At 33.4% G+C, this 19,016-nt stretch overlaps 1 protein-coding gene across 3 annotated transcripts in view; it reads left to right on the top strand.

Moving 5' to 3' along the window:
• The window catches only part of msi (RNA-binding protein musashi), a 579,058-nt gene that overhangs the window by 355,817 nt on the left and 204,225 nt on the right, over positions 1 to 19,016 (top strand). For 2 of the 3 annotated variants that reach the window (XM_072531877.1, XM_072531879.1), the window contains exon 1: positions 6,085 to 6,397. The exons of the other annotated variant lie outside the window; for it this stretch is intronic. In XM_072531877.1, the coding sequence (XP_072387978.1) occupies positions 6,318 to 6,397 (80 nt within the window). In that variant the 5' untranslated portion in view covers positions 6,085 to 6,317. Of the gene's footprint in view, positions 1 to 6,084; positions 6,398 to 19,016 lie in introns of those variants that run through there. 3 annotated transcript variants of the gene reach the window in all.

Raw genomic sequence — 19,016 nt, 5'->3', positions numbered from 1 at the left:
AAGTAGATCAGAAGTTATAGTTGCAATATTAGAGTTCCTCCAGGTGATACTGGTTTCATCAGCTAAGAGAAAAAAATTTCCATCGACTTTTAATTTCGTGATGTCATTTATAAAAATAAGGAAAAGTGGAGGACCCAATACTGAACTTAATGGTACTCCACATACAATGTTTTTGTGACTAGAGTCAGTATCATTTGCTCTAACTAGCTGTTTCCTATTCCTCAAGTAAGATTGGAACCAATTCAAAGAAATACTTTGAATTCCCTAGAAATTTAGCTTTTTTATCAAAATGTCGTGACTTACACAATCAAAATCTTTGGCATAGTCACAAAAAACAGTGGCAGTATAAAGATTATTATTTAGTGCTTGATAGACCTCATGTAGTATAGAAAACATCGTGCACAAAAGATCGTGTCGTCACAGTGAACCCGCAGTGGTACTACGACAGTCGTGTAGGACTTTGATTTAAATCGTGTAGTGTGAAAGCTTACATTTAATCCATGAGTTAACTCTATACAAGGTATCGTTGTTGTACCGACTACGACAAAATATCGTCCGTCCGAAAAAAGCTAAACTAAAACAGTCCGATTTAGAACCCTACAGCCTCACATTCTTCCATTTTTTGTTGTAAACTTAAGCTTTTTCGTACATTTTTGTTTTTGCTACTTACGCATTTTTCTAGTTTCGCAATCATTTATTCTTATGAGATTAATAGCTTTTAGTCCATTCAGAGTATAATGTAAAAAGTGAATATTTAGTTTGTGCAGCACTTTTATTTTGCCAACCGTTTTTCATTGAAAGTAATTACAGAATCGCAAACTTAAAAGTATTCTGTCCAATAAAAATCCTTTTAGGTAAGCGACTCCAAATTTCATTTTTGAAGCTCTCATTAGGATTTTGTGTCCTTCCGTGAAGACACTTTGCCAATAGGTTTTTATTTGATTGGTCACCAAAAGCAGGCTTTATAAATTCGTCTGGCAAACTATGTTTATGTTTATATAAAGCCCATCCAGCTTTTTGCATCAAGTCAACACAGTGCGTGTTCTTCCTGATCGGATTTCTATAGTGTGATTGTAGTTTAGCGATTACTTGATCAGTGAGACGTCCAGAACCTCCTTTTACGTTTTTCAAACTTGTTGTTTTGGCTTCTTTGGTAAGCCTTCGTTATGTTGCACCCGTGCGTTCTGCAGCTACTTCCTGATAAGCTTTGGAATCGCCATCGCCAAGGTAGTTAATGTAACAAACCCCACTTTTAGAAATCGAGTGTCTAAAAATAATTTTAGCACCGTGAGTTTCCCTTGAAATTGGAACTCTGTTGTCAAACCTATCCAGGGCTCAGTTTCTGAGAACTCTATTTCATCAATAGTTTTTTTTAAGATGACGATTGTTTACTTCCAGAACTCCGGGATTTCAAAAGTGTAGGTGTGTAGGTGTAATGACTTCAAAGTACTCGGTTCTCAGCAACTCAGTATGTTGGTTGCCAAGAAACTTCTTTTTATTTCTATGGAATCTAGACATACCGTAAACCGGGGTTATTTTGCGCCCTCCGGTGTTACTTTGCCCCATTACAAAAAAAAGTTTATTTTAATTACCTACTAGAAATATGCGCAAAATACCCAACGCAATTATGAATTAATTCAAGGTTGAAAATTTGCCTATACGGTAACGCCACACCGGCTGTGTTACGTGCACTCTAGTTCTTTCAATAGCGGAGAGAAGATAAACTCTAAAATTCATTGTAACTTTAAGTCAAAAAATTTGGTGTTTAGTGAAGATGTCGTTTAATATCTTACAAGTAAGTATTACTAAGTTGGTAGTGAATTGTATTATTATTGCTGTTTACCTCAAAAAAATATTCTAACAGCCTACATATCAGTTCAAACCGATATAATATTTTGCTATGCAAAATTTAACAATTTTGAGGTTAGTTTTCCTCGGCGCAAAGTATACCCAAAACACGTTTCTGGGTCTACTTTGCTCCGAGGTAAAGTAACCCCAAAATATGCATGAATTTTCTTTGTTAATTATTTATCAGATTTTGAGTAATTTTTTATGGGTACTGATGTTTTAAAATAAAAATATTCATGACCAAAATCAATATATTATAAGAAAGTAATCTTATGTTTTGTTTCAGACATGCTCAGAAACTACATTAGAAGGCCTGGATCAAGAAGATATGCAGACTACACTGCGGAGACATTGCAGGAGTGTTTAAATGCAATAAAAGCACACCGAAAAGCAGAGAAAAAGTACAACATATCAAGAAGAACAATTTTAAATAAACTTAAAAGAAGATATCTAAGGAAACCTGGAAAACAGCTCATATTTTCTTAACAAGAAGAAGAAGATTTTGTTCAGTGTATTGTTGCATTGGGACAGTTTGGCTTTCCTGTAGATACAACAGAATTGCGTCACATTAATAAAGATTATTTGGACAGATGTGGTAGGGAAGTTAGGATTTTCCAGAATAATTTGCCTGGTCTAGAATGGACCAAATCGTTTATTAACAGACATTCAGGTATATCCCGATGCTTCGCTGAGAATGTCAAGCGTACAAGAGCCGCAGTAAATGAGACAATGATAAGCAACTACTTTGAAATTTTGACGAAACAAACCTTACGGATGATCCAGGAAAAAAGAGGGTACTCGTGAAGAAAGGTTGCAAGTATCCTGAATTAATTCGAAATGCATTAAAGACATCAATTTCCGTCATGTTTGCAGGAGAACTGTTGCCTCCATATATTGTTTATCGAGCCAGCAAGATGTGGACCACGTGGACAGAAAATGGGCCAAAAGGATGTCGTTATAACGCTATTTCTTCTGGGTGGTTTGATAGCAATATATTTACTGATTGACTGAAGCTTCAAATGATACCTAGGCTAAGAAAATTAGAAGGAAAGAAAATCCTAATATACGAAAATCTTTCTTCTCATTTGACAGTTCATTCGCTCAAATTATGTCGAGAAAACCAAGTAAGCCTAATTTGTTTACCCTCCAATAGTGGAAAAAAGTGCTATCGGACTGGAAAAATACCGAAGAAGGCATTAAAAATACAAATATTCAGAAACAGAACTTCCCACCACTGTGGTAAAATTGATGGAAATTATTGCACCAACCATCAAAGATAATTGTATATCCGGTTTTTGTAAATATGGGATATTTCCTTTGAATGATTCCACAAATATTGTAGAATCGGCATTTCTTCAAATACCTGAAACACGAAGATCTTTGTCAACCAACACTACAAAGAATCGCAGAAAGAAAATCAACATTCCTCCTGGAAAAAGTGTGTGCGTTGATGAATCAATGGAGGAACCTACGACCTCCACTACAGCAAATGACGAGCAGCTGCCAGCTACTTTTAGGGGAGAGGACACACTTAGTTTAAATGATGATTCATCGGACGATCTTAACTTCGATGAAATTGAAAAAGAGCAAAAGAAAGAAAGAGAATTCATAAATTTTGTAGAAGATAAATACTATCAAACAAATGATTTCCATTTTGATAAGGTAGTAAGAAAAGTTGGATGTTTTGTGGTCTTTTCTATCGAAGGACAGGTCTATCCTGGACAAATTGTTTCCTTTAACACTAATGAAGTTACAATTAATGCAATGCAAAAATCGCTAAAAATGTGGAAGTGGCCTCAAAAGAAAGATCAACTTACATACTCTTGGTCCGATGTTCTTGGATCTATTAAACCTCCCAAATAAGTAACAAAAAGTGGTATCTTTTCTGTGCCTGAGCTGGCTTGTTCGTACAGTGACTAAATATGCAGTTGCATATTTTGATACAACGCTATATTCAATACACATATTAGGTATTTGTTTCTAAAACCTTATTAAGTTTTAAAAAACTGTTTTGTGTTGACTATTTGCATTCCTAGTTCTTAAGTTTTTGAAATGTACATCTCGTTACATTTTATGAGGTACCTTATCATATTTTTTTTGTAATTTATTAATATAATCCAATATCCATGTTTTAGTTTTCTGCAATAAATTCTAAAAAAATATTTTTTTCCGTGTTTTTTAAATTTATTTTGTGAGATGGGGTACATTAAACAAAATATGTGCTTAACATTGCACCAGCGATGTAAAAACTAGCGATTAGACGTTATTTTATGATGTGGGGAAAGTAACCTTTGGCTATGGGAAACTTTGCTCCATATTTCAAAAGAAAAAAATAACAATAATTCGTTATTTTTGAGCTTAAAGATTTAAAACATAATTGTTTAAAGTATTATTTACAAGTAGGATTCAAGTAAATAAAGATATATCTATTTATTTTATAAACATTTTGTTGAAAATTCTTCAGAGACCTTTAAAAACGGAGCAAAGTAACCCCGGTTTACGGTAACTGTTTTTTTTTTACTATACCACACAATTTATCAAAACAAGGCACAAACATAACCACAAAACGTTCACAAAACAACAACAAAAACCATAGACATAAAATACAAATAGATTGACTGTTGCAATATAGGCCCGTTCCCCCTGTGCGACAGAGAAACCTGACGCAAAGCAGTCCCCGCATCTCTTTCTAATGGGCCGGGTTTATCGACAACGTGACCTAAATAACCAATGGGAAGGTCTGACTCTGTAGCAGATGACCTGAAACACTCCACCATATCTTGTATGATATATGAAAAACAAATGGTACCCATCTACTAGGCCTATACAAGCTAGTACAGGATTTCAGAACTCTGCAATCCAGATAATATAACAGCTCTTTATCATAAAGACGGTCATCCTTAAACGAATCACAAAATTAATATGGCAGTTTCTTTTTTTTTTCGTACCTATCTGTAACTTTATTTTCCCAACAGAATTTTCAGTATTCTAAAGGTATTTTGTATTCTTTATTTCTACTCTTTTCTTAATATCGTGAAAGCGATATAAAACCGCCTACGCTCTATTTTAAAAAAGTATAAGAAGATGGTGAACCTAGCACTCGAAACCCTACATTGTCATAAAATCCAGTCGAATTGACAATAATCCGATGGTAGACGATGGAGCATGTGGTGCGGTGAGCCGGGTCCCATCCTATCCAATGTACCCAACCAACGCCGGCTGTACGGATACGTTGCGAATGAATACCATGCCATGCCGGCTGCTACCACTCAACAGCGTTGCCAGATAATGTAGATTATTTTCTGTAAATATGCTGAAAATAATTTTTGTCTATTTAGAGTTACATAAAATCAAATAGATGTGGTATAAATTAATTTAATGCAAAATATTAGACGCCTGAACAACATTATATTCACTAAATTTCATTGATTATTTCATATCTGTCATATTGCAATTTATTTTTCTGACAAATAATATAAAATCATTTTGAATATTGTCACACAGTTATTCAACAGTTATTCACACATTATTATATATTATTTATATAATATATAAATATTATATGTAGGTATATTTTAATTATTTTAATATATTTCTGAGAGTTTATCCTATCAAAAAGTTATTTTTCTTTTTGTGGAGAGTCTTCATAAAATGCTATTCCACGCGTTAAAACAGTTTTAACAAAATATGCAACAAAGAGATAATGGAAAACATCTTTATAGAATATGAGTTCTTAGTAGTCATAACATTAGTAAAATAAACATAGTCGTTATTCAAGACCATGGTATGCATCAAATGAAAGCCCCTAAGTACACTCCAATTTTATATATATATATATATATATATATATATATATATATATATATATATATATATATATATATATATAACCACCACCGATTATTCTTCCTCCTAGGCAGCAAACCATGCGTAGGAGAGAGAAGAATGGATAGCAGCCACTATCTAACTATTCTTTATACATGGCCGATGAATTATCAAGGGATATGATTCTCAATTTGTGTACAAGAATTCAAGATAATGACAAACAAAAATAAAGCAAATAAAAATTATTCTCACTTATTATAACCAATCAATGTTTTAAACATGTTTAAAAAATTATATAAAAATGTCTTTTCTTGGTTGTGAGGATTTTTTCTTAAACCGGCAACACAGCGGTTCGTCGCTCGAAACTCGTTGTCCTACGTTTCCGCGCTGCTTTGTGCCAGTCCTCAACGGTCTCAAAACCAGAAACGAACGAACACGGCCAGAAGAACACCGAAGGGCTGCTTTCGGAACTTGCGAGGATATACGACGGTATCATACAGCTGCATCAGTCTTCTTTCGTTTGTCGGAGGGGTGAATTTCAGTTTTGCAAGTGAAGCGCGTGATACATAACCGTTTTTACAAGTTTTGTTTGTTTGTGTTTGAAAAACTATTTATTCAGTGATTTTGGTTCTTTTGTGGGAACAATGCTGTTCGAAAATCCTCCCGGAAAATTATTTTCTCCTTACAGTGTACCACCACCAGTCTTACCGCCGCCTTTGCACGGGTAAGTGAAAACAACAAAAAGCGAAATCTAATTCAAAGTGATTATTTTGTCCAAGAAACCAAAACCTTTCTTTTAGGGCGGTGTTGCCTTACCGGTTAACTTGCGGGTCATGTTTGTTTTTATTTTTAATTTAGCTATTTTAATGAGAAACGATACACTTATAATTACTATAGTCATTTTTCTTTTAAATTATTTCTCATACATTTAAATAATTTTTGCTTTATATTCTCAATGATTTTCACACTAAGGCCATTGGCGTTTTAGACATAGGTAGGTATTATATAGTATATTATTTTAGATAATTGTACCTACCTACAAACTTACCTGTCACTTGAGTACTTCTTCAGAACACGTTTGTTGCATCTGCCATTGGTTGTTTTCCTTTGTGTAGATACAATATAGTAAAATACTGGCAATCTCTGTACACTTTTAGTATTCGTTACTTAATAAACAAAATTATTATTTGTAGTATGGTATTTACATTTTTAATAAGTATAGCACTTATGGTTCTAGCATGTTTTTATTACTTTTTACACCTTTTACGATCTGTGATTAGAACTATTAATATAAATTGAATATTCTTTCATTTTCTTTATCCAAAACAAGGTTTTATGTTCACCATGCTTTTTCTGTTTCGTCCTGATGGTTTTTCTTTGTTTATGTATGTTTTTAATTAGACATTTTTTGGCTTAGGGAGAAAATATGTTGAAATGTTTACTTTTGGCGTTAAATAATATTAACTAAGGTTGAAGATATCTATAAATGTAATGAATGTTACTGAGGACTTTGTATATTTGCTAATAATATATCAGAATATGAAATGGACCACAACCTGGTTTTTACACAGAACACAATTACACAACCTTGACTTAAAACGCGTATTACGAGAGCGTCTGTTTCTCTTCACCTATAGACACCCATCAAAATTTTTATCGTATTATCTCTTGGATGTTCTTATTACGTGCCTAACCATCTCAACCCTTCATTTCAATCCCCTTAAGCTAGTTTTTCTTTCCATGTTATATGTGTGAATATTGGACATATGTAAAGTAAGCTTCTGATTTTTAGAAAATCTTTTACACAATGTTTGATTCAATCTGCCATAACCTGCCACAATTTATTTTCTTATTATGTTCATTTCCTTTATGCTCATTTGGATTGTTTGGCTTCTATGCGACTATCAAATTTATTGTTTCAATTCTTGTATTCCATTTCCGCCATAATTAGTTCCAAAGATGTTTCTGCTCCATTTTTAATTATTTATTTATTAGCTACGCTTATGGTTAGTTATTCATTACAAAGTTAATGCTCCTAAAAACCTTTTTACCCTTGTTATATAGTCGTATTTGTTTATTGTCATTACTTTTGCTATCGTGACCTTAAGTATTTTTCTAGAAATCTTGACTATAGTGCTTAATTTCTTTTGTGTTGTGTACTGTGTGTGTTTGATTTTAAAATCGTTTGTAGAGTGTAGATTTCAAGGGGGTGGTTTGGACTTCTACACTTTTTCTCGCTGCTACCTGACAGATATTTGGTAAATCCCTGCATGTAAATTTTAGTTCAAAGATCTAGGCTTTGTAGAAAACTTATCCTTTTCGAAGATACGTTTGTTACCTGACCATTTACTCTGGTCATGTTCTAAGAAGACCTATCCAGGTATCTATGGCGTTGGCAAACAGTTATGCTACCCTTGAGGACACTTTGTTCGTGCGTTTCCTCTGCATTTGTGGATAATATAATCTGCATGTTGTTCACATGGCCATTTTACAGCGATAATATTTGAAAGAGTCCATTAAGAACATCTTGGAATACTCACAGAGTGGTGCTTTGTTCGATAAAAGGAGAAATATCTTCTGCTTAAGCAATGTCGTTACCAAAAATTCCGTTATGCTCTATACCCATAATGAAGTATTTGTTTTCTTCGTCAGTTGTTTAGGGAACTCTTTGTAGTTTGAAACTGTTACGGATTTATAAAAGTGTTTAGTTCTGCTTAGCTGTCAGAGGCAATAAATATTTCGAACGAATTGATGCATTTTTTCCAGTAAAAATGCGTCATTGTTGTGTTGGAAATCTAAAGATCAAAAGCAAAATAATGTTATATGTGTGGTTTGATCTTACTATAAACTAATTCAGCTTGATAGTCAAGCATTAGGAGTGTTTAAAACATCGGTATAATGATCTTTAGTGAGGGTTAAAAATTTTAATTTATGGACATAATATTTGTACACATCTTCATGCTTGGGGCTTGCACTGTTTCTACCCTTTCATAATGGGTTTGTAATCTTCTTCTTCTTCTGGTTCCTATCCGTTTCGGATGTTGGAAATCATATTGGCAATCATGACCTTGCTCGCTGCGGCTCGAAACAGCTCCGTTGAGGTTTTCTTAAACCATGTTCTTAAATTCTGCAGCCATGATATTCTCCTTCTCCGGGTCCTCGCTTACCTTTGACTTTACCTTGCAACATAGACTGCAGCAGGGAGTAACGGTGCTGATTTCTCATAACGTGTCCCAGATATTGCAATTTTATGCGTTTGATCGTAAACACAATCTCTGGTTCCTTTTTCATTTTTTCTAGAACTTCCTTGTTCGTGATCCTTGCTGTCCATGATATTCTCAGCATTCTTCTATAAAGCCACATCTCAAATGCTTCAAGTTTTTTAATAGTGGTGTCTGTGAGTGTCCATGCCTCCGCCCCGTACAACAACACAGAGAAAACATAGCATCTCAAATGTCTCATTTTTGTATCTAGGGATATGTTGTGACTTTTGAAGATGGCGCTCATTTTGTTAAAGACCGTTCTTGCCTTTCCTATGCGGCAGTTTATTTCCTGTACATTGCTCCACTGTTCGTTTATAATAGTTCCCAGGTAGCAATACTGTTTTACTCGTTCTATCTGCGTTCCATTAATGTATAGATGAGCCCCATTTATATTCTCCTTGCTGATAATCATTTGTTTCGTTTTGTGGGTATTAATGTTTAAGTAGTCCATACTGTTGACTGTACTCGTTTATTCTGTCCATTAGCCTCTGAAGTTCCTCTAAACTATGGGTTTGTAATCTATGGATTTCTAAAGGCAGCGGCTTATAAACGCTCTAGCTAGTCAATTTTTAGACAATAGCCATAAATACTAGCTTCTAGGTTCGGCTGTAATGTATTACTTACCCTTTATATATTTCCAAGCTCAGTGTATATAAAACTGCACTAGGCAATAATCTTATTCACTGTCGGTAGATTTAGCGGCAATTCGGTACTACCTTTCAAAGGATTAAAAAGGGTATTATTACAGTAAGTACAGATGAGACAAGTTAGTCCAATTAGGTCGGTGGTCTTAACGGAAATTTTAAACATAAGATTCGCAAAGCACTCATAAATTACAGTAAGAGTTACACGGGTATTTTATTAGCACGGTCAACAAAATGATTTTTTGAGAAAATTTTTACAAAAACTGAAGTCATGTACAGAGTGTTTTTAATAAACTAAACAAAAATTATACAAAATATAATACACTGGATTTTTGACATAAAAAGACTACTTAGTTTCAAAACGCACGGAAACCTTTCGCCGAAAACATAGCTCCAACTGTTGAAAAGCACGCCATCTACATGAAAACAGTTATAACAGAACCTATGGAAGAAAGTTTAAACTTTCGAAATGTGGTTAAGTATATCAATGCATTTTGAAAATACCACTTACCTGCCATAATCAAGAAGTAGTTAAAAGGATCAGTAAGCAGGCAGAATTGATTAAAACTGAAAAATAAGAATATCTGGGACACATTATGAGAGATACTTTTCAATTCATGTTTTTCAGTTCATTCAATAAATATTTTATTAAAAATAGAAATGCAGTTATTGATTTCACAATGGAAAATTGTTTGTTAGTTGTCATTATCTATTAGAATTCTTTGATTATTTTTTAATGGCATTGCCCAGCTAATGTACTTTTCACTAATGCAAATATGTATTAAAAATATATTTCTTTCTTATCAGCAACAAAAGCATACATAACTGTATAAAGAAATGTGTTTCAATTTTGATTTTTATCTTGTCAATTCAAATGGTATGGATGTTTTGTTTATATTCTTTGTTTTTCTTTTTAACTGAAGAGATCTTTTGTGATTTGGATTTTATATTCTAGAAATAATTATTTTTGGTACTATGAGTCCTATAGGTAAAATGGATTTTCTCTTAGGTATTCATATTTTCTGATGGTTATTTAATTTCATGCATAACGATTTTATGATAATGCATGAAATCTGGTAGAGTTATACGAAACATGAAGTGCATACTTCAATGTAGATAAGGTGAACTATATTAGATATTTATGCAGGTGGCAATCTTATTTTCTGATATTTACATTAATAAAATAAGCTTAAAATGGTATATTTTTCGGGAGTTGGCTGTATACCATATTAGTTAAAAAACTTTCACATCAAAGTAAAAACTTCTGTTGTAATGGGTATAATACTTAATTAAAAAAATTAAATTAAAAATTAAAATGGATTATAATAATAGTTCAGAGCGGAAAACCAAACAGTGGTTTGAGTTTGGTCTTGCGGTTACAGTATGTGGAGTACCTACATAAAAGTATTAAATTAGACGGCATACTGCCGATGAATATGGGATATAAATATCCGGGAACAGTATGTCCCTACTCAAAATAAAACCCACGTCCTTCTTGCCCAATAGCCCAAAATAAACAGTGCTGAATGTAATTATTTTAGTGTTTTAACAAATACATATTGACACTTTATTACATATTATGTTCCAAATGTACTTCTTATTCAAGCCAGATTTAATACCGATTTTCCAAGTTTCTCTTTATGTATGGAATAAGCGTTGTCTCAGGTACGCTAAGAAGGCCTTGACGGCATCCTTAAATTCATCGATGGTTTGTGATGCCCGTTTAAAAACGGCAGTTTTAGCTATGCCCCAATAATATGCGTCTGGAGATGTGATATCTAGAGAATGTGAAAGATAAGGTAGATCACTAAATCGTGAAATGAATCTGCTAGGAAAATGTCCCTGAAGAAATTGACGACATGTGACAGCATTATGGAAAAATTGGTCTCGAAATGCCAAATTACGTGCATGACAGAATTGACGTAGAGTAGCGATAAAGCGTGTTAAAATTTGTATGTACCTCTGTTAATTAAGTGTGACTTGCCTACCATTTTCTTGGATAAAGTGCGGACCAATGATTCCGTGTCCCGAAACTGCACACCAGACACTCACTTTTGCACTATGTAAAGGAACTTCTTGAACTTCATCTCGTCTGGCAAAGTCCAGAAGTTGATTTATGCGACGATTTACATGCCCGACAAATCAAAATGTGCTTCGTCTGAAAACCATACATTTTTCAAAAATTCAGGGTTTTCATACGGTAACGCAAGAATTCTTGCTGATGTACCTCAATCACATACGAAAATGCACCCAACTTCTCCCTCAGAATTCTTTGTAATGAAATTCTTTTTAAGCCAAGATACAAGGCTGTCCTCGTCTGGCTGGCTTTCGGATTTTCCAAGATTCGCTCAAAAACACGTTCATGGCTATTGTTGTTATTAACTGTCCTGGGACGCCCCGAGTTTCCTTTTGATTGACACAATACATTAGACCCTACCCGTTTCTGAACTTTTCAATACCCTTCAAAATTACAGCATTACTTGGATAACGTTTATTAAATCGTTGTGTGAATTGATCACACACGTATCGCAGACTTGCACCATTACGTCGGACGATTCCTTATGGATGAAAATAATCGTCCACTAGGAACACTTTCTGCTCTGTACTTTACACCATTTTTAACAATTAGGCATTACTAATTAATTGCTTAAGGATTACTTGACAGGTCTATTCGCTCCGTGCGTGACTGACGCGACACCTACCGCCTTCATCTGACAGTTTTGGACCTACCAATTTTCAGGTTAAACATATGACATATGTTTGACATTGTTAAATACAGGCGAAATTGACAATTATTAATAATTAACTTTTTAATTATATTTTTTCAGTTTATGTACAAAATAAATGTAGTATTAAAAACTGGGTTTCTAAAAATTCATCATAATATATCTTTTCAACCATAAACGGAAAAGAAAGAGAAAAATCTAGTACTGGCAAATCAAGTTTTTCACGTGAAAGAGCATATAATTAAAAACAGTAATAGTAACAGTAATAGTAAAGTTATGATATAAAAGCTAAAGTCATCAGGCACTCTGCAGTTAGCTTGAAGCCTTATAAAATATCATTTAAGGTAAATTATTTAAATATTTCCTATTTCAATTGCATAAAAATGAGATTATGTGATATTTCATTTTTCATATTAATAGCACGGATCCATCTTTTTCTTTTCTCTAATTTATATGTAATCTTTGGGAACCTATAAAAACTACACTTACTATTTTTGCTATTATTAGCACAACCAAATACGCAACATGTATTTTCACACATTTTTGATAAAATTTGTGCGTAAAAAGATAGTGTCCAATTTTGTCATATTTCGCCGCTACGCACGCACGGAGCGAATACTAGATAATTTGGGTATGACAGCGCGCAGAAAGGGACACCTATGTTTCAGTTTCAGTACTGTTTATTTCGGGCTATACTTTATTAGGGGAGAGTATTTAGCTTCAAAAATAATCACAGTCAAAAGGAAACATGTATAATTTTTCTGATTTTAAACAAACATATGACAGTCAAAAGCAACAAGTTACACGAAGGAATAAAATATCTAGATCATTAATAAACGGGATTTGGCACTCTGGGAATGACCGGGGAGGGGGAAAATTCTTATCGCCTAAGAGAGCGATGGCTTTTAGCTTTATTCGATTTTATTATTTTACTTTATTTTATTTTATTAAGAAACACGCATGAGACTACGTTTGCTACTCCGCGTAGTGTGTGGCCGCTTTGTGTGTCGTTGTCAATGCATCTATTCGTAGCCCGCGATAAGAAAGCTATACTTCCAAAAAATCTTTGATGAGATTGACATTAAAGCATAATATAGAAGATATAGTGAAAATAGGAGGTAGAGCATCAAATATGTTTCCAGTTAAGGATGGAATTATAGAGATTATATTCTTAAATCTAGTCTTTAAAAACGTAATGGGAGAAGTAGTTAACAGATAACACAATATTTATCAAAAGTTGTTATTATTTTATGCAGAAAATATTGTTATAGTATCTAAAATTAAAAGGAACTAGAGTAAGTGATTAGAAATCTTGAGGAATCTACTATATTAAAAGAATAACAAGAGGATTTAAAAGTAAGCTGACATCAAATGAAGGTCACAGCTCAGTGGCTAGGCATTAGAGTTCGATCTCGGCACAGACACCTGACATTTTTCAATATTTAATTTAAGTAAGTTATCATCGTACTTGGTAGGGCACGTATAGCAGTCGATCTCATATACGTAAGTAGTCGTTAACACTAAAAACCTGATTCAGAAGGTTACACAAATGGAAGATGTGCAAATAAGCCAATGGGCGACAGTACAACCGGTTGTAACAACCAACGGCTTTCCAAAAAAAGGTGACATCAATAAATCTTAGTAACAATATACAAATCATTTATTAGACTCATACTGATCCTTAGCAATGAAGTTTGAATTCTAAGACAAGCTGATATTGAAGTTTTAGAAGTATCGGAAAGAAAGTGGCTTAAGAAAATATTTGGTGCACGAAAAATTGAAAACAATTAGGAAAAAAGAACTTGAAGAGCTACACAAAGAGGATGTTATAACTAGAGTAGTAAAAAGCTCACTGAACGAGGTAGCTAAGACATATAATGGGAATGTCAGTTAATAAAAGGTAGAAACAGATTTTATCCAGCAAGATTGGGAATAAGAAGGAAGAAGTCCAATTTATAGATGCTTTGTTTTTCAGCTGAATCAAATCCCAAATGACATTTGGTAAATGTTGCAAAAATGACTTATCCATATTCATTTGTATTTTCATAGATAATGTTAAATATCTCTTTTTTTTTTCACTATAATGGAACAATCAATGTAACATATACTACTTATTTCATTGGAATTTATTGATATGAAATTAGCTATAATGTAGTCCTTGTAATAATATTTTATACCTGCCCCTACTGTATATTTTAATCCACCATATTCGTCATAGCAACTTTTTTCCGAAATTAGTGAAAAATAATGCACTAAAACTTTCTAATTCTTTGAAAATATTTCTTTATTTAAAATAAAACAGCCTAACAATTTCCTGTAACTTGTTCAATCTTTTTTTTTATGCGGAAAAGTACCGATAATAAAATTTTACCTGCTACAAATCCTCTGCTATTCTAGACTTCCTAGAATAGTATGCAGGTAATATTTTAAAATCTCTGAGATATCTTATGGATTCATTTAAAGGCATTTTAGGTTAATGTTTAACAGACAAAAATGAGTTATGTATAAATTCTTTAAAATAGTAATTTTTGTTAACTATAGATTACTTAAATGAAAAAATACAATTTAAATGTAATATTTCTTCAGTAAATTTAATGTGTTTTTTATAAACTTTTGCGATTAGATATATTCCTTTGTATTTTAGTTCTTTCGTTCTTATCGCGATAGTTGCAATCATTAGCAAATTATTTCGCGGTACACATACTAGTGATGTCATGTCCTTCTCTTAGTTGGTCTTGCCTGGAAGATTCCTGTATTTTTTTCCGGTTATAGATGTTAGAATACTATCCTATCTAAAATACTTGTTAATCGCCCTAATTACAATCATCTATTGGCAGACTATGGAAATAATCTTAAACGATAAGTTAAATTTATACATTAGTGTACATACATTTTCATCAGTTTGCGCTACAGCCTTCCAGACGTTAGTTTAGGTTGCTCCCTTCTTCCGGCCTATTTACGATAGTTATTTTAGCAGGAATACTTTAGATACATTAGTGGAGCTCTTAGAAAAGTTCCTGCCATGGAAAGCAATTGAATGATGTATGAGTTTACAACAAAAACGGTAGTCATTAAAATCAGGATCAAAATATATAGCTAATTTTAGAAGATAAAAGACCTACGGCAAGACTGCTTTACAGTTGTACATACATTTTGTTCAAAATATTCCCAGAAACAACTCTCAAACCATGGAAAAGAAAGTGAAAGGGATTCGGCATACCAATACGACATAAGTCCCTTGGACTTCTTCTTCTATTGGACTAGCTATTGGACGTCATTATGTAATTTTGTTTATCGATCGCTCTGAATCATATTTTTCTGATATATCCATACCAGGCTAATCTTGGTATGGCTTTTAATCTCGGTTCCAGATAAAGGGCTATTTCAAATTAGGGTGTACTATTTTTCAAGATACCTACTATAAGGGCTCCATATGCTGCCCTTTTTGCAATATAACACAAATATACATTCTAATAAGATATAAAAATAACAACTACTACACGTATACTACGGTCTCTTTTACCATTCGAATAATTTTTACATTTTTTTCGTTTATTAATAAATTTTACCATTCTTATGTAATATTCGTTATAACCCAAAATATTATTAATAACTACTTTTATCCATATATTCCTACAAACAGCTGAAAACCGATGAAAGCGTTCTTCTTTAGATACGTACTGCCTGTCAAAAGCAATGTGGTCGGCCGTAAATACATCTGGCATTTCACACAAACACCAGATGTTATTTATAAACCACCAAAAGGGGCCTGTTTTCAGGGTACCTACTGAGTAGTACGTGCCGGATGCAGGGTCTGATGGACAGTTCTAAATTAACATACACACAAAGTAATTGCTAAAGTGTCTGATGTACGAGGTGGCCTTGAATGCAAGAATGTTTACAATAAGGTAGACAAAGAATAGTTGTGCACAAGTTGAGTGTCAATGTCTCCGTTATTGTGGTAAAAGTTTGTAACGTGTGCCCAAAGATAACATGTAACAAAGATATTGCTTTTAATATATATCTCTATTTTTAGTAAATTAATACTTTCCAAGAAGTATTTCCCAAATGTTTTGTCCTAGTAAGAACTATTATTTATTTTTCCAATATGCCACTGTTTCTCCTGCGTCCTCTGTAGAAGTCCTACTGAATATACGGTTCTGGTGTTGAAGTTAGCTGAATGAAAATTGTTTGCAAAGAAAATTGGATATTGGATTCTTAACAAAGCAAGCATATCGAAAACCTTAAACAAGCCGATTTTTTTTAGTGTTTTCTCAAAATAAGTCATATTGAATATAGGGTTCTCTCTTGCTTTATTTCTAGAGTTTTATGATTAGGCGAATTAAAGTAAAGGCATTTATTTCAACTGACTCAACTTCACGTGGAGTCATACGTCGCCATGTTACCAAATCCACTGGTACCTTTAACATCATAATATTAAACACCATAGGTATAATGTAAACTAAATTTAAATACACAATTTTTAACGGGTTTTTACCCACATATTTAGTGGCTCAATACATGTATACCCACCTAGTGCACTGATGATGGAATATGGATTCCGAAAACGTCTTGTGATATAGCCCGATTGGTTTTTTTTTAATTATATACCTTTTATAAAGGATTTTTAATAAAAATTTTTGTTATATATGGTATACAACCAACTACAGGAACTTAGATTCCTTGTGGATTTGGCATTTACTTTAATTTACTTCATATATATATATATATATATATATATATATATATATATATATATATATATATATATATATAGAATGTTTTATACCACAGGCCTTTTATATTCGGTTTGGAATTCCATGATAGCACAGTTTAAAAACTGTGGTCTTAGTGGTCATGAGTTCAAATCTTGAGGGGATGGATAAAAGTCAGCTGTATTATATGCTGTACAGTAGGTGTAACAATAATGCCTCGTGGTATACTCTGGCCTCCGCGACTCCGTGTTCGACCAGGACTTGTCCTGTTAAGAAACCAGCAAAAGGTCTTCTCTTAAACTTGACCTTAAATAAAACACACTGAAATTCATCATTTTGGTCTTTTACAAAATAAACTAGATTGAAAAGTGATATAAATTAAAAAGAATCAGTCAAACTCGTAGAAATAAAGACGTTTATAAAGGACACCCCTAAATAATACCGTAAATCCTAAATAAATAATAACAATTTTCCAGAAAATTTTTAGATATTCGGACCCTCCGGTCACCTAGGTACGAGGTCACTAGTCTTGTCATGGCCCCTCTGTATTCATATTCTGTCATTTTATATACTAGTCCTTGACGCCACACTGTGTCAAAGGCTTTGCTTACATCCAGGAACACAGCTCTATATTGTTTATCATTAAATCGAGCTGAAATGTATTCGGTTAGTCGGAGTCCTGGATGTTTGCTGGAATGCTGTGCTCTGAAGCCAAATTGTGCCTTAGAAGGTATCCCAAGTTGGTCTTTCTCTGTTTGGAGTCTGGTTTGTGTGACTCCTGATAGGTTTCTTTCCATCGATTTGGAAAGAGCTTGTTTCTCAATATTATATTTGTAATATTTGTTAAATAAACTATGGTTTTGATTGGGAGATACTTTAGAGCTTTGTTTGTTATTTCCTACGGTCCAGCTGGCGAACTTTTCTTGATTTACTCGCTTATTTCCATTGGAGGTGTTGAGGTGATTATGCGCTCTTGGTTTTCGGGAATTTCTACTTGTTGTTTTTCGACTGACGACTAAGCTTCTTCTTCCACGGAGTTCAAGATTCCGTTTTCACCGTGGAGTGATATAATTGGGTTTTTATCATTCAGTACTCATCACACACTACCTATAATATACTCAAATAGTGCCCAACACAACTTGTATAGACTTATCTATAATGAGGCGAACATAAAAAATTTGAGTTTTTTTAGATGGGAATACAGTAAAACCTCCCTTAACCGAAACCTTTTTAACCGAAACATCGTTTAACCGAAACGGCTGACAGTTTCAATAATTTCGTCAATAAAAAGTAAATGTTTGTCGCAAAACGTAAACAATTCCGTTAATTTCACTCACCAATTGATGTCTATGTGTGTTGGAAAATCACAAAAACCAAGAGCTCTAAAAGATATTTCCGAAAAGGCATTTTAAGGTATAGAAGCCAAAAAAGTTCATGGATGTCGACCACTTTATTTTTAGAATGGTTTGAAAATGAATTCGTCTCAAGTGTAAAATCCTTTTTAAAATCAAAAAACCTTCTCATCAAAGCATTGTTGCTTGTTGACAATGCGCCCTCGCCCTCAAAATCTACAAAATGGTGACAATTGTCAGATTTTTGCCACCGAATGCTTAATCCAGCCGTTAGACCAGGGAGTCATAGAGACATTATAGAGAAGCATTCTTAAGACATCTGTTATTACAGGAGACGAATTAATCCAAAAGTGTTCCCGAAATTCTCAAGTCTTTAACAATAAAACATTTTTATTGGTGAGCTGAGTCGTGGGCCAAGATCAAATCTTCAACTTTGGAAAAATGCTGGAACAAACTTTTTGATAAGATTTTGATTGACGATCCTGAAGAAGAAAATGGTAAGAAAATGACAGAAGAAATTAAACCTTTCATTAAAAATTTGCCGGGACATGACGAAATTAACTAAGAAGAGATAAGTGACTGGTTAGCAGCTGATGACTCAGAACGTGAATTCATCGACCAGGACATCATTGATATGGTTCTT

The sequence above is a fragment of the Diabrotica undecimpunctata genome, chromosome 5, assembly GCF_040954645.1.
Source record: "Diabrotica undecimpunctata isolate CICGRU chromosome 5, icDiaUnde3, whole genome shotgun sequence".
In the NCBI taxonomy this organism is placed as follows: domain Eukaryota; kingdom Metazoa; phylum Arthropoda; class Insecta; order Coleoptera; family Chrysomelidae; genus Diabrotica; species Diabrotica undecimpunctata.
The sequence above is the reverse complement of the archived record's forward strand: the minus strand, read 5'-3'. Positions and strand labels throughout refer to the sequence as shown.